At 37.5% G+C, this 17,830-nt stretch overlaps 1 protein-coding gene across 1 annotated transcript in view; it reads right to left on the bottom strand.

Moving 5' to 3' along the window:
- The window catches only part of SUGCT (succinyl-CoA:glutarate-CoA transferase), a 247,269-nt gene that overhangs the window by 225,680 nt on the left and 3,759 nt on the right, over window positions 1-17,830 (bottom strand). Inside the window, exons 3-8 of the mRNA XM_053466256.1 lie at window positions 17,294-17,367; window positions 16,725-16,810; window positions 14,680-14,730; window positions 14,400-14,520; window positions 4,263-4,354; window positions 3,858-4,001 (exon numbers count right to left, since the gene is read on the bottom strand). Coding sequence (XP_053322231.1) covers window positions 3,858-4,001; window positions 4,263-4,354; window positions 14,400-14,520; window positions 14,680-14,730; window positions 16,725-16,810; window positions 17,294-17,367 — 568 coding nt within the window. The remainder of the gene's footprint in view (window positions 1-3,857; window positions 4,002-4,262; window positions 4,355-14,399; window positions 14,521-14,679; window positions 14,731-16,724; window positions 16,811-17,293; window positions 17,368-17,830) is intronic.

The raw sequence follows: 17,830 nt of genomic DNA, 5'->3' as shown, positions 1-17,830 counted from the left end.
CCTAACACATCAAATCATATTTTATCTATAGCGAGCCAGCAGATTTTAAAGCAATATTACAAAAATTCCAAATTGACAATAATATCAGAATCGAGAATATGAACACAACATACTCTTTACAGGAGAAGAGTGATTTGCTTATGCAAGCAAACAATCTATTAGGAAAATGAGACAGGAGATACCCTGAAGATCTTGATGGTGGGGACAGAGGAAGGTTTATTTCCCAAAATACAGGTTGTGGATATTAACAGGATAGATTACATTTTAATAGGATAGATTACATACTTCTCTGAAGAGACCAACCATTGAACACAGCAAATACTGTTAGGTTTCTGTTGATCTTTATAGAATCTGCCCCAGCCATACTAAATTTCACCCTGCAATTGTATACTCGCTGTTCTAAAAAATACTTATTTTCTTCTCTTTTAGTAATTTTTGAATTCTTTATTAAGATGAGTTCAAATTTTCACATTAAGGGTGTTACAGTAAAGGAGAGTTACACATCCAAAGGAGAGTTTTGAAGGTAACACTACATAGGTTTTAAAAGGAGGGCCAACTATGTACCTCTCAACAAGACAGACCTGTGGAGACGTGTTCACATTGGCATCAAGTAGGTAAGACAGCTCAGAAAGCAGCCTTCCATGAAAGGAAGTAGGTTTTGAATGCGGTTATAATTACTTGAAAAGTTTTCCAATTCTTTAGTTGTGGCTTAAGGAATTTCTTGGAAATGTTCATATCCTTCCTATATTTAATTAAAACCAGGTTCTTCAAACAAACCTTGAATTTCAATAAGTGTTAACACTTTTTTTTCTTGTTTTCTTTAATGATGTCAATTATACACAGTTCTAAGATGTGCTTCTGCTTGAAAACTTGGGACCAGCTTGAAACCAGATCCAGTTATATATTTTTCTTCTGAAAATGAACTTGATTTTTGTGTTTCTGCTACTATACAATAAAACACTAAATGTCAAAATGAATAGCAGCAGATTTGATGGACTGAGACACAGCTAAATTCATTAATATTCATTTTCTTGGTAGTTACATGTGGAGATCACATTGTACAAAACACAATTCTCTAGGGGTTAATCAATCAAACCATAGAAACCCAGACAATCCTATTATGGGTAATGAGTGAACACTGACACTCCATAAATCTAAATATTGCAGTTTATACATTATTATTGGATTGTGGAGTGATAAATTACTAATGATGCTTTGGCTCTAATTTTTGTAACAGTACATTTGTTAAGATCTGTACTAAGCATAAAGTCTTTTTGGTTGGAAAATAATGGATATGAGTGAAAACCTGACCATCAACAGAGGGCACTGGAGTCTATTTAAGATCTATTTATCTATTTTAAGTAATGTGCTAAAAACATGCCTGAAGTTTTCCTTGGGTGTCCTTAGTTCCCCCAACAGCCTACAGTTGCAATATGAATTGCTTGTAGTAGGCAAAAGCGAATTCCACTGAAATAAAATTCATGTTGCAGGCAAGGTCATGTGAGCAGAATGACATTTGACATGACCAGTGCCAGATTAACTGTGGAGCACAGAGAACAATAGCTTAAGGGTCCCAGAGTGGTAGATGAGGCCTGAGTCCCCCACCTTACACTTACTTGATTTGTAGTAGCCTGAGCCGTACCACTGATGTCATAAACTGTGCAGCCTGTGATCTCTAGGTTAGTGTGAGGGACTGTCAGATACTAGCAGAAAAGCTAAGTCTTTTCCAATATTACAACAGATTGACACTTCATTGACTGCAAAAGTAAAGTCTCTATTTTACAGTGAAGCATGATTTGCACATGTGAAGTGGCCAGGCCAATCATTAGGAGGGACATAATGCGGTGTCAATGCTTAAATATGAGCAGAATGTAGAGGAACCTGATATAAACAGTTTAGTGTTTTATTGTCTGTTATGTTTTATTATGTTGAGCTGGGAAAAATAGTTGGGCGAAAGAAAAGATGGGCCTTTTGACTATAAGTGTTCCAGGGCCCCAAGCTCCTTGATCTGGCCTTGGGCATGACAATGCCAAGAAAACAGACCCCCTATCAAACAAGAAGGTGACAAGCACTAAAAACCCTGGGAGTATAGAGATCACCTACGCCCTTATAACCCTTCATTCCATGGCCAGTGGGTTTGGTGGTTTAAACAATTATATATAAACCCAAGAGACGCACACTGCCCACCAGCTATTACTCACCAAGAACTCAAACTCAACTTTCAGCTTTGCAAAGCTGTTTGAAAGTTAGAAAGCCCTTATTAGAAGCTTATAATCTTATAAAGTAAAGAATTTGAAAAAAAAGACATTTAGTATTTTAAAATGTAACAAAACATGCAATAGAATTATTATTATTGCTTATGTTTCTATACACCCCTTCTTGTTTCTTCATTATATAAAAAGTTCTGGCTAGCATTCACTTTTATTACTGTGGTCCTCTTTAGGAAGAGAACATGAACACATGGCTCCCTGAACCAATTTGGTTTTTTTTAATTTTATTTGAAAACAAGTTTTTTCCTTGTGTTTGAGCTGTAACATTGTCTTTTCTTCTTTTGGTTCTCTCTTCCCTCACTCTTGAACTTGTACTTTTGAAAATACTAGTTATTAGTTTATATTATACATTTAAAGTCTATGATTTAAAGCCATAAAATGTATTAAAAACTGGTGGTTAAAAACAGTTGCTTAATCCTCATACACATATCTTAATATCTTTAAAAGCATTGTCTCTGTTGGATACATCCCAACCAATCCATGTTCTGCAGGACAGTCCAAATATTCGATCATTGCACAGCTGTTGAACTGGGCTCTCCACAATTCCGCTTCTGTAGGTGTAGGGAACATGGGCTAGTTGGGGAGCCATACCCCTCGTTTTATATTCAAGGTCGCCTTATAATCAGACCTCAAATAGAGGTCTGACTATAAGATTAAGAACCTGATCCCCTGCATCGCTGCAGAGCCCCTGGATCCTCCTTTTTGGCAGCCGGTGGAAGTCTGCACGATGCACGTAGACAACCTCCCCTGCTTCCCAGCACTTCCACTGGGGCTTCTATGAACGAGCGCTGGTGTGACATGATCTTTCAGCACTCCCTCATAGAAGCCCTGGCAGAGGTGCCGGGCAGCAGAGGGTGTCTACATACATCGCACAAACATCCACCGGCTACCCCCACTAGATACCAGGGAGTCTGAAGCGGGGGGGGCAAGTCTGGGGATGCATTGTTAAGTCTGGGAGGAGCAGAGTGGCATATCGGGGGGGCTGAGTAGCATATAGGGGGTATAAGGCATATCTGGGGAGCAGAGTGGCAAGCCTGGGGGAAGATGTGCATAACTGGGCTCAGATGTGTATAACTGGGGGGGGGCAGGTTGGCAAATTAAACAGAATAAAAACAAGAAATAGATTTCTCATTCATAGTTTTTATTAAATCTGAAAAAAATTGTTCACACGTGAATATTTACTAGTAAAACATTTTTCCTTCAGGGTAGACTTTTATTCAAGTTTTTTATTTTTTCCTGAATTAATATTCAAATTTGGGGGGGTCAACTTATAATCAGGGTCATCTTATAATCGAGCAGGTACGGTAAATAGAGATCTGTGCTATTGCAGGCCGCTCTATCTCATTATTAAAGACTGGGATCCAGTACAAGCCGAGTACAACATTCTACACAATGCAACAACACAATTAATACCATGGAGAGGACATGTGTGAAGTCTCTAAAGAGTCGGCAGCTACCCAATGAGCATTATATTTTGCTACTCAATGAGTTTGCCATCCATGCAGAATAAATACATGGAAACCAACACACTGGCAGAACACACTTGGTATCAAATACCAGTTATTTTATGAGAGCTGGCAGGCTTACCTGTGATGAAAGCAGGTTGCAGTCAATGTGCATTCCCTTCCCGGTTTTACTTCTTTGTATCAAACCAGCCATTATTGCTCCATGAACATACAGTCCTGTTGCAAGGTCAGTCATTGCCACTCCTGGACGGACAGGATCACCATCCTGAATGCCAAAAGAAACAGGGTATTTTAAACAATTCAAGGACCCTTTAACAACCTGGGCTTTGTTACATTGACACAAATGAGGATAGATACAACAAAGGGGGGGTTGTTGTGAAGTAAGCGCTGACAGGTGACAACAGCAACAAATGCAGGCCAATGAAGGATGTAGATATCTCTCGCTTACTATTCCTTTCTAAACCCGAAAATGGCATTAAGGACTGTAATTATTTCAGAGCACCATAATGAATTTAATGAAAATTACCTCAGGTCCCGTAATATGCATAAGTCCAGACATAGCACAGGCAACAGCATCATAACCTGCTCTTTTGTACATCGGGCCTGTCTGTCCATAGCCTTTAAAACAGCAAAACAGTTTGAAAATGAAAACATGTTAGAAAACAAAACTTCAACTTACACAAATTAGCGGTTTGTAATGCAAATTCATAATAGTATGCACAAAAGAAGGTGAGATAATTTGAGCATTACATGGCATTAGCATTACAGTAGAGATACCAATTCTGGATTTATGCAGTATAGTCAGCAGGGAGTTCATACCCACACTAAAAACATGAATGTTTCAAATGAATAGTGTCCCACACTCTCTAATATATTGCAAGTAGCTCAAATGTTAGCACAACCAGCTACGTTAGATCAGACAAAATTGGATGACATGATCATGACAAATTCTGGAGTAGCGTGTTTTTTATGCTAAAATTAGCAAAAAAAAAACATAGTGTTGTATGTGTAATTGTTATGAGGAGGAACTGTTGTTAGCAGATCTTTGCCATGCCATGCCTAGTGTAGATTATAATTACATTTCTTTCCCCACAATAGCTTGCCAGATTTAATTAACCTAAATTAAAAAAACTGAATAGAAAACACATTGTAAATGAATGCTACACTCTTTATATTACAAACTGATGTATCTTCATGGTGTTGGCTAGATTATTTTACTAAGCTTGTTAACAGTAATGCCTCAATTCAGTGATGGTGCTTGATGGAGAGCTGGAATTATCTCTAAGGAATTATATGGAATATTAAAATCTCTTAATGTATTTCAGTTGCATTGAATAAGAACAGATCTATATTTTTAAAGATTTATGATATTCTCATAAAAAATAAAAACGGAAAAATATTTTTTACCTTCTGGGAACTTTTTTTCCACTTTTGGAAGTGGGTTTCCAGAATATATCATTTTTAGAATAAAAACACGTACAACATCACCAATCTGTTGATAAGTTTATACAACTTAAAACTTCCTATGTAAAAACATTTCTTGCGACTCAACAGGCATGCTGTGCCTAGCAACTTTTTTGAGTTTATGTCCAAAAGTGCATAAATGGCACAAAACATGTGAGAAAAACATGGCGTGGCTGTTCAGATTGCAATCTCAGCTACAGGCCCACCCAGAAGATGTCAGCACCCATCTCAGCCAAATAGCTGAGACAGAAAGTACGACCAGCTATTTCAGTAAGTGCTCCTGCAGTTCGCATGGGTGTCCATGACCCAATCATCTGCAACAAAGCCAAACACATCTCAGAATTGAACGATTATCCATATTTGGCCCATAACAAAAAAAATGAATCAGCAGAAGAAAACTCCACATATCCAACTACTGGAGATATAGAAGTAATATGCAAGTCAGGCAGAGTAAATTGGGGGGGTTATGGTGGGGCATTGGTAGGGTACAGATCGGGGCTAGAAACAGGATGTTAATAGAATTATGGTGCACCAGACCAGTCATGATACCATAGCCCCTGGAAGGGCTAGTCTGGTCAGGTGTCTCTTGTGAGAAAATATTAGAATCCTATATGGTTCGTATACACATACACTATTCTAACACAATGCACTCATGCAGACTGAATATGGCACTAAAATACAGTAGATATACTGACATTTACACACACACACACTGACTCTAGCACTATACATATACACATAAAAACTTACTCTGACACTACAGTATGTACACACACTCACAGACTGACTCCAGCACTATACATTTACACACATACACACTAACTTTGACACTACAGTATACACCAGTATACACTTAAATACTCTACTCCCAGCATTACATAGCCCCGTTGGGCGCCTCGCTGCACCCACTTCACCGCACCCCTGCAGGAAAGTGCAAGGTGGCGGATATGATAGTTGCCCTGGCCAGTTTTTACCCCCTTGTCAAGCAAAAAAAAAGTTGAGTGGTTGGTTGCATACACTTCCATACCTACCCTGGCAAAACAACTCACATATTTACATATGACTTGCTTGAGATGAAAGTTTAGGAGACTTTATTTGGCTACCAGAAAATGTAAAAAAAAAAAAAAAGTCTCACAAATGACTTCAGTTCAGTAACGGCAAATTGAACTTGATGCAGAATAGAGTTTAAGGTGTTGTGAAAAAAATGGCAAAACAATATTAAAATTAATTTTTTGGGAAAAGATTATTAAAATTAATAACAAAAACACTGCTTTTTATTGGTGGCCCCTAAATTACAAGCAAAAAAATGAAAGTACATTTGGAACCTTTAAACAATCACATACTACATATTGTATCATGTCAAAATAATTTTTTGCCTACTGTTTCCTGAGAAAAACTTTCTTACAAAACATTGTAACTATATAATCATTAAGATCGCTAACCAGCACCATCTACTGTTTATTTTGGATTATGAATTTAATCTAAATCTAAAAGAAAATGATATAAAAAATGTTTTTAAATAAGCATATGTCAAAGAGCATTTTTTTAAAGTGCAAAAATATTTAGATGCAAATAATATTGTGATTCTATCTTTACTCATGAAATATCTGGTGCACAAAACTGCAAATAAAACATTGGATCTTGCAGATATTGTCAGAATAAGAACTTCCATATCACTAAATGTTCACAAATTCCTTTAGTGTAGGGCTGCAACAACTAATCGATAAAATTAGTTGAATCGATTTTTTATCAATTATAAGATGAGGGTTTTTTTCAGAGCACAAAAGACGGAAAGCTGTTACATTTTTAAATGCCGACCGCGCAATCGGGCATTCACTTTCGGGTTGCGTCACTGCTGACGTCACCCGGAAGTTCATTGGAGGACAGGATATCCCCTGCAGGAGATATCCTGTCCTCCGATGAGGCACAGACGCTGCGATCTCTATGCACGTCTGTGAGGACCTGCATAGAGATCACAGTGTGATCGGTGCAGGGGGATCGCTGGGAGGAGAGTAAGAAACCATGTCTCTCACCCTCCTCCCATGCTGAAACAGAAAACGAAGGGGAAAAAACGGTTAGTCATTTAAAAAAATAATAACAAAAAAATTATTAAAATAATACAATAAATAATAATAAAAAAAACAATAAAGTGAGCTAAGTGATGTCATTGTGACATCACTGGCATTGATAACATGTTCAAGAGGTCCCTAAGAGGACCACTAACCATTTAAAAAATATATATATATAAAAAATACAAAAACAAAATATAAAAAATAAAATAAAAAAATAAAATATATATATAAAAAAGATGATAATAAAAAATTAAAAAACCTTACATCCCATCTACCCAGTATAACCCTCTTGCCCCCGTAAACAACCCCCAAACTCGTTAAGCCATAAGTTTAAGCCTATAAATGCTGGGAAAGTATGGAAAATCTATACAAATTAGGTATTTCTGAAATCAGGACACCTGAATTGATAAACTTGTTTTTTTTAAATTTTCGCTAGTTTTTACTAAATTTCTCATGCTAAATTTTCAGCTAATCATCCAACTATGGTATCAAAAGAAAGCTATATCTCTTCTTTAAAAAAAACAATATATAGTTTACATAGGTACAATATTCACAGGAAAGGAGAATAATCGCTGAACCGACAAAAAGGGCAAAAATTTGCTCCGGGACTTGAGGTACCAAAAAGTAATTTAACAATGTTTAAACTGGTATATATTTTTTTTTGGCTGATCTACCTCAAACATTTCACCTGTGTAATATATCCCCACCTTCTTCTAGATTGCTCCTCAGCTTGTTTGAGCAGGGGCATTCTGACCGTTTAAGTCCAAATTGTTCTGTGATGCAATATTTGTTGTGTCCGGTTTATCCATGGTACAGTGCTGTTGAATATGATAGTGCTATATAAATCAATGATTAATAACAATAATACCCACACTCCCCTGCACAAGTGGCACCAAGTGGTTGGAGAACAGACTGCATGCATCCATTATTCACACTTGCACAACTCACAAAACATTTGGAGGTTAAAAAATCCCTGAGTTCCTTGTTTGGTTTTTTAATCAAATCAACTCAACAGTGCTGCAGTTAAGTTGATGTGAGACATGTATGCTGCCAGTCCAAAAAATATATACCGTATTTGCCCGGAGGTTGTTTACGCTCGCCGGTGAACCTCTGCGTGGTAAGCTTTAACAATCCTCCTTACCAGTGCAGACTCCCGGAGTCCCCGGTGTCTTGCGGGGCCGGCGGGGGACATCTATTCTACGCAGAATGGTATACAACTTCCGGTGCCTAAATCTAGGGGGGGGCACATCTCGAGGGGGACACAGAGTGGCAGCATATCTCGGGGACACACACACACACAGAGTGGGACACACAGAGTGGCACCATATCTCGGGGGACAACGACACAGAGTGGGACACACAGAGTGGCAGCATGTCTCGGGGGGGCAGAGTGGCTTACTTTTAGGGTGGGGCCTATACTCGGATGCGGCCTATACTCGAGCCAATACGGTATTTGCAGTAAGACGTTGCAAGTCTTACTTTTTGACCAACTCGTGCCAGTTTGCTACTACAAACACAACTTGGCAGCCAAGGAGCATTCACTCGACCTTTAATGAATAGCACCTAACCTATGATTAGAATCTGAAGAGTATCATTAGTTCCATTTGAAATGTTATCCTGACAGGAACGTTTGGGTTGCAAGGAGGCGGTTACAAACCATCCTTTAAACGTCTGTTCTTTTCTCCACTGTAACCTAAAACAAATTATTGTTTCTGACGCTAGCATTATCTGATATAAAAAAGCCAAATAGAAGAATGAAACCTAAATAACATTAAAAATAAACAAATAGAGCTTAGGAAGAGCTCAAGGCGTGTTATCATATTTGCAATAAACCCACTCAAGTGATGTTATATTGTTAATTATAAATGAACTGCATGATATCATTCAGATCAGATGACCTTTCATAGAGGTCATGTAAATGCCTTCGGTCATCCAACCACAGACCACATACATCCAGCTGGAAAGTAAAGGACATAAACGTGAAACCAAGCATCTTTGCAGGCCCTTCCTTGCGGGATATTAACATTTATTCTCATTATCTCTTAAAGTAGGGAATGCAGACATAAAATACAACTTGGCACGAAAACATGTTCAGGTATGACACTTTATAATAGCAGGGAAGCACTCATACTTAAGAGTCTGGAAAGATACATTAGATACCAACTGGATTATTTTAGTGATACAGCTATACGTAATAGTAATTGAACAGCACTGCTGAATGGATTTTCAGAAGCGTTAAAAACTTTAATATCCATCTTATCCATGAAAAAGATGGAGTGTCCAAGCATCCAAAATACTTTACTTACAAAGCCTCATTGTGTCACGTTCTACACCGACATCAGCAGAAATGAAAGCAGAAACATTAAAACACAACCTGCTTATTAAGACTTAGCATTACTGAATGAAACAATGCAAAAAGTAAATGAGAATTACCATTCAACTATCACTGCCGTTACTTTTTTTGTTAAATAATACATTTACGTAAAATATAATACAAACAATAATGAAAACAGATCATGTGGCAGGTTTCTCCATGAAATGCTGTCCCTTTGAGTCTCTCTGTCTTATTGTCCTGCGCACATAGATCCGGCATCACATATGACATGTAGTGTGCAGTATGTGTTTAAGAGGAAAGGAGGCATCAGTGAGAATCAAACTGTGAATGTCGAGAGGTTTGTATATGGATTCAGTATGCCTAGAAGTACAGCGTAATCCTACTTGAGGACAACAGCTACATATACAGAATATGTACTTGAATACATTATTGTTCTCTATTTACGCAAAATGTCACCATTGCCTCTGTTTAATCTTACATTTTACAAAACCCTCTATATTACAAAGCCATTTTTAAGCATTTTTCATCATTATGAAATCTCATAAGTAGGTATCTGAGACCCAAGTGTAATGGTGGGCCCTCTGTGATGGCCCAAGTCAGCTAAAACAAATCATACGACAAGCTATTTAATTGCTGTTCATTCTTGAGTTGTTACCATGCCTCTTTTTATGCAAAGCCACCAGTTAATTTTGTAATTTGAGAATAACACACATTTTGAAATATAATCCGGCTCACAAATGAAGTAACTAGATTCACCATGACATGAGTCAGGGAAGGATAAAGGTACCCATATAGTTGTTAGCCTGCATTCCCTTGGGAAGTTCCTTTTCAATTTTTTGTTTAGGATATTTCAATAAAAGTTAAGTTTAATTTATTTTTTATTTGATTCACATCAGATCGCAGAAATTGATTTTGGTATTTAATCCCCATATTCATTTTATATTAGGTCCTAACAGTATATTGTTCAAGTTTAGGTCAAAGGCAGTTACAATTAAATGTAAAGTAAAGTCTATGCTAACACACAAACACTTACACATTCATGCTCACATACACACTTACTGTACGTTAACACACACTTATGCATACATTCTCATTCTAACAAACATACACACATTCATACATATTCCCTCCCTTACCCCTCACTCACAAGCTCCCTCCATCTCCCTTACTTCACTGGCAGCTTTCTCTCTGGCAACTCGCACACTGTGGGATCTGGCTGCGTTCCTGCCCTTTGTGAGCAATTTTGACCAGCCAAGGGGGCATTTGCCGCCCCCCTGCCCCAGTCCACCCCTGCCCCCTTGTCCCATGGAGGTTAAAGCTCTGCTACCTCGCAAACTTGTGTTTGACTATTAATAGCAGTGAACAGGTCATGTTAAACTTGTATGTTTTCTACATTATGGAAGCTGGATTTCTATAGCGGAAACATGTTCTCACATTCTGAAAATACACGAGCCCTGATTATTTTAGTTTTGGGGGCTTTGGTTTGTTTAGGTTTAATCATCTGTAATACCCCTTACATTTCCCATGAAATTATTAAACTGGAAACTAAGTCGGATGAAAGTTGAAATACCAATACAAATCCCTGCATTGAATTCAAAGGATGATAATTCTAAGAAGAAAAATAAAACTTGAAGCTAAGTCAGATGAAAGCTGAAATACCAATATAAATCCCTGCATTGAATTCAAAGGATGATAATTCTAGGAAGAAATAAATATGCTTTTGTAAAATTTTAAGATCTTAAGAACCTTCCATTTTTGGTTATTTTGCCTTAAGTGGGTATACCACATGGGAACCGAATTCATGTAAACAAAGATTTGCCTTTTTTCAACTGAACCATCCACAGTTTAATTACAATAAAATAAACATCCCTGCTATTATGAAACGACCTTTTGCTCTTTGAGAATCTGAAAACATGCCAGTTTCCTGAATCCAGGAAATGTACTTGCCTCTGACTTTGATCAGAAATATGATGCATGTTTATACTTTGCCCAATTAACCTAGGAATCTTACTCCCTGGTCTCCATGATGTTAAACACTATTTGTGCTAGACAGGTCATTAATGACTTAAATCTAAGTACGAAGTAGGATAAAAAAAAAAAATAGATTAATGTGTGAACTTCCTCAAAAATGTTCACCAACTGATTTTTTGTCAAGTTAGAATTTTTGTCAGGTAAGCACTACGCTCCACCCCATTTGGTAAATACGTCCACTTGCCCGTATGCCTACTGCATCTAAAAAACATTAAAAGGATACCCCTCTTATAGAAGAATGCATATTAAAGTACTCTGTGAGTACTATAATATGCATTCCTCCAAAACAAAAAAAAAAATATAAAGAAAAGCCAATCAGGAAAGTGCTTCCATTAAAACCGATGGGAAGACTTTACACATGAGCACCGCCAACTAAAGAGACTCCTGCGCGCAATGTTCATTGGAGCTGACTGAATGTGAATCACGTTCGGGCAACCGGCTGAATGCATCTCCTGCAAGGTGTTTAGCCTGGGGTATGGGGAAAGGGCCAAATGCTTTTGATCTGCCGTTAAACAGGGTCTGGCTGCCTAAAATGTTGGAAGCAAGGATCTGACAGTATTTACTACTGGCAACCAGTTCTGGCCATCAGGACAGAGAGAAAGTAAGCTGCAGGCAGTGAACATTCAAACGGAAGTTACAATAATGAAAGGCTTTACCTAGTGATGTGTCTCTTTTTAAGTACCCAAAATTGTGAAGATATTTAGAAATACTATTGTAACAATAAACAGCCACTAGATGGAGCATTGTCATAAACTGTGGTCAAGAAAATAGTATAACAACAAAAGCAGTCATATTTGTGTAAGTGAAACATTTCTCAATAAACTAATGTAGCCACATAACTGTCTGATAAGGACATGCCAGAGTTTGTGGAATATATGGACTCTAGGGCACAAAGTAAGGACTATGGGACACAACTAAATACCAAGTTCAGAATAAATTAGTACAAAAATTTATAAAAAGTATAAGGTATGCAAGATGGCATGGTTGTAGTGGTATCAAAAATAGGCCCGAGCATTAAAAATAAACCAGCCCACCAGCCCTACGGCCAGTTCACGCCCACCAGATGGGCATAATTTTCCCAGAACCCTTTTTCAGTTTTGTGGTAGCCATATTTTCATGACCTTCTATGTGTGTCTACAATTTTACTATTAGTTTACTTCTTCTAATGGGTTTCATTTCAGCGCTACTTAAAATACCATCATATGGGTCAGAATAAACCAGTATAGACCAATATATTAAGCTAACTCATCATTGTGGTATAGGCCAGCATCTACTTCTAAAATTCAAGAACCTGGAACACCCTACTCTAGTAAGCAAAAGACAGTCAGCAAAGTGCAGACTTAGTTGAAAAAGAGCGGGCTCTATACCACTTCTTACACACAAGGCGGCTTTATTCAGCGGGCAAAGTGGGCAGTTGCCCAGGGCCCACTAACCTTCGGGCGCCCACTGACAGTCATACTGCCAGTTTGGGGCTAGGGTGACCACATGTCCCGGATTGCCCGGGACAGTCCCGCAACGAGACTTTAAGTCCTGGGTCCCGGGTGCCTTGTCCCGGAATGAGGAGTCTGAGTGAAGGAGACCTCCGCCAATCAGGAGAGACTGCCTACGAGTTCAGAAGCCTCTCCTGATAGGCTGAGTTCCTCCTTCACAACAACACATCACAAGAGTAAGCTGCAGCCAGCACCAGTTATGTCTGACTATGTGTGTGACTGTGAGATTTATATATATATATATAGAATATATATATATAAAAAATATATAAAATGTATTTTATGTGTATGTGACGGTGTGCATCAGTGTATAAATTATATATATATATATATATATATATATATATTTATATAAATATAGACCTATTTGTGTAATCTCATCTGCTTCATAGTGTGTCCCTGAATGGCAGAAAAAAAATGTGGTCACCCAATTTGTTGCCCCCTCTGCGCTTTTAATCACTCGCTGTCCGTGGTAGTGGAATTCAAACATGGCCACACATCTAGCGGCCATCTTCGAAGATTTTTTTTAAATAAATTTTGTTTTGATTTTTATAATCAACTAATTTTTCCTCCGCTCCTTTTCCCCACTATATCCTTCACCCCCCCATACAGCACCTATCCCCTCCACTACACTACAAGCCCCTGTCTGTCCCCCCACTACAAGCCCTGCCCCCCCACACACACTACAGCCCCTGTACTTCCCACTACAGCACCTGCCCACCCCCACTACAGGACAGGACAGGAGCCCACTATTATATTGTTTGCCCAGGGCCCACCAGAGCCTTGAATCGGCCCCGCTTACACAGAAAAACAAGTCAAGGCGTTAAACATGAGCCAACAATACATACAGTGGGAAACTGGAAATCCTCTGGTTTATAGACAAATTAAAATTTAACATTTTGGTTTTAATTGCAAAGTTCATGTTCGGAGACGGCTGCATGAAAGGTTAACACAATTATGTGTAAAGGATACAACAATTATTTAAATGTGGTGGTATTTATATGTATGTGCAAGATAAACACACATTTCAGGTAGCCGCCTAAAATCTTTATTTTTAAGCATCAGACTTTTAGATTTGTGAATATTTCCAGTTTCTTTTTGAAATGTTGTACCCAGTAGCCAAGATCAGCACCCATGCATTTGGCAACTGGGCACCTGAGATTACTCTGAACATTAACACGCAAATTATTCTTCTGCTTCAAGAACACAACAACAAACTAATAACACAACTAAAAAAAACAGGATAAAGAGCTGAGAAAAAGTTAACCTTACCTGTAATAGAGCAATAAACAATATGAGGGGCAATTTCTTTTATGTCACCATAACCCAGTCCCATCTCCGCTAGTTTGCCCGGAATATAATTTTCAACAAAAACATCACAGGCTTTTGCAAGCTGAAGAAAAAAAATCTAATGAATATGTCTAAAAAATGTCAGTGATAAAAAATGATTTATATAATAATAAATGATATTACATTATAATTGACAAAAATAAATATAATTTTATATTCCAGTATCTAGTATAGTACAAAAATGATTCTGTACTTTACGCACCTCTTGAATAATTTTGGTCCCTTTGGGATCTTTCATATTGACAGCAATGCTCTAGGAAGAAAATTGTATACATATAAAAATACACATAGGATAGTTAAGCGTAATATTTGTACAGGCAGAAAATACACATTTCTAGCCCCATATTATATTCTTGTTTCTGAATGAAAAAATTGGCAGCCATCATGTGAAACAAGTAGGATCACCTCAAAGGATGATGAGCTGAAAAGATACAGTGAAGGAAAAAATTATTTGATCCCCTGCTGATTTTGTAAGTTTGCCCACTGACAAAGACATGATCAGTCCATAATTTCAATGGTAGGTTTATTTGAACCGTGAGAGATAGAATAACAACAAAAATATCCTGAATAACACATTTCAAATAAGTTATAAATTGATTTTCATTTTACTCAGTGAAATAAGTATTTGATCCCCTATCGATCAGCAAGATGTCTGGCTCCCAGGTGTCTTTTATACAGGTAACGAGCTGAGATAAGGAGCACTCTCTTAAAGGGGGTGCTCCTAATCTCAGCTTGTTACCTGTATAAAAGACACCTGTCCACAGAACCAATCAATCAGATTCCAAACTCTCCACCATGGCCAAAACCAAAGAGCTGTCCAAGGATGTCAGGGACAAGATTGTAGACCTACACAAGGCTGGAAAGGGCTACAAGACCATCGTCAAGGCAGCTTGGTGAGAAGGTGACAAACACAAAATAACTGTCAATCTCCCTCGGTCTGGGGCACCATGCATGATCTCACCTCGTGGAGTTTCAATGATCATGAGAACGGAATCAGCCCAGAACTACACAGGATGATCTTGTTAATGAATTCAAGGTGCCGTGAAGGACTGAAATCCTGCAGCACCCGCAAGGCCCCCCTGCTCAAGAAAGAACATGTACAGGCCCGTCTGAAGTTCGCCAATGAACATCTGAATGATTTAGAGAACTGGGTGAAAGTATTGTGGTTAGATGAGAATAAAATCAAGCTATTTGGCATCAACTCGCCGTGTTTGGAGGAGGAAGAATGCTGCCTATGACCCCAAGAACACCATCCCCACCGTCAAACATGGAGGTGGAAACATAATGCTTTGGTGGGTGTTTTTCTGCTAAGGTCCAGGACACCTTCAGCACATCAAAGGGACGATGGAAGGGGCCATGTACCATCAAATCTTGCATGTGAATTTTATTATTATTATTATTATTATTATATAATACATACAAGGGGTATGACAAGACTAAGACAAACCGATACATTAGGTGGAGAGAGCCCTGCTCGCAAGCTTACAATCTTGAGGGAATGGGAAGACAAAGCCTTCTGGACAGCATTATGTTTTAATGTTAGAGAAACATAATTGAAAACACCAATGGATTTATTCACTAAAGAATGAGCTGACAAGAGTTTCATCATTTCATAATATCCAAAGGGTAAACAGAATTTTTTTCCGACCTATCTAGTACACTTATTAAAACTACCTATAGTTTGTACTGATTGTGTTTTACTTGATATTGACTGGAGACACACTAGCAGTTAAGATGGCTGCTTTCATGGTAATCACATAAGGTGAATTTCTACTACCTTAATATTTCTTATATTAATCAGAAAAAACAATATATATTTCTTTATTGTACTGAAATGTAAAGTGCTGGACAGGAAAAGTGACAGCTCTGTTTTTACTGTGTATTATAAGGAGTCACGCTGGAAACATTCATTTTGGTGGCCTTGTAGAATACATAAATCAATGAGCTTTTGCAAAGACGTGACTTATTTGTAACTCCTTGTTTACCGAAAATGTGGAAACCTATTAATATGTGACATTGTTATGTCCGTGGAAAAAACAGAACAAATTCTGGGGATACAGCTTTAAAAGTACTCTGTAAAAAGAATAAAAACCACAAATGGTGGTTCCGATGAATATGAAATATGAAATATGAAATATGTCTTCCGATGAATGAATAGAGGGTTAAAAAGCTAAGTACCCTGTTTTTATATTATCTTTCATTCTTGTAGAACACAGTTACAACTTTATTGTATTGTTATGTCCATACCTTCTTGTTTCTGTTTACACTAAGAAAGTAAACACTTTCAGTTGCTACAAAGGGAGGTCCCCATGATCGTGTATCATCTCCATGTCCTGCAATGGAAATAAAATAAATGTAAAACGTTTATTAAAAATCAAATAAAAATATTATACTATAAAGCTATTTGTTTTCCACATGTGACACCCTCAATGGTCCAGTATGATACATATTAAGCATTCACCTTAAATGGGGTAGGGGATAATTCTACTGTTTATCAGCAACAATTTTCCCAGAAATACAATTTTGTTTGAATAACTACAATATTAGACACAAAGCATCCATTACAGGCTATATATGATGTACAAACATTGTTTTCCTAGGCAACGCTAAGGAACGCTAATAAAAGTAAGTAAAAAAATAAAACAGAAAAACTAAAACCACTATTGGAACAAGCATAATGATTTCTCTCCATGAGTTCATCGATGCAATACAAGATCACTGTGTGTGTGACATAGAACTGACTCGCATTTATACTATATTTGTGAGTATCAAGGTATTCAAGTGATAATAAAACTTGATTATACAAATGAGGCTACCTGGTTTTTCTACTTTGATGACTTCTGCACCAAGATCTCCGAGAATCATTGTGGCAAATGGTCCTGCAAGCACCCTACAAAAAATAAGTTCAACACTTATGGATGACATGGAAATTTTACTTCAGAATGTATTAATAATCAGTTTTAAAAGGATATACTATTTCTTTTTATATATAAAGTAGTCAAATATTTTGTAAATGCCATTTTTTACATGTAACTTTTGTTTGCTCTCTTTTTGCCCTTTAGGATGTAAATGGAACAAAAAGGCAACTTTAATTATTGGATTAGAAATGGAGGCCTGGTTTAAAAAATATAATTGAGGCATTAACTTACTGATACTTGTTTGATAGAATATGCGGTGTGGATAATATATTTCATAGTGCCAATAACTAAAACAAACATGAATTAGACTGTTCTCTGGAAATGAGAGAGTTACAGTTTGGGGCCACTTAGAAATGTTCTTGTTTTTCAAAGAAAAGCAAACTTTGTCCATCATCAGTGTTAATGTTGTTAACATCAAATTGGTGAGAATTACAG

This window comes from Spea bombifrons, chromosome 5 (genome assembly GCF_027358695.1).
Source record: "Spea bombifrons isolate aSpeBom1 chromosome 5, aSpeBom1.2.pri, whole genome shotgun sequence".
Taxonomy (NCBI): Eukaryota; Metazoa; Chordata; class Amphibia; order Anura; family Pelobatidae; genus Spea; species Spea bombifrons.
This window is presented reverse-complemented; position numbering and strand designations above follow the sequence as displayed.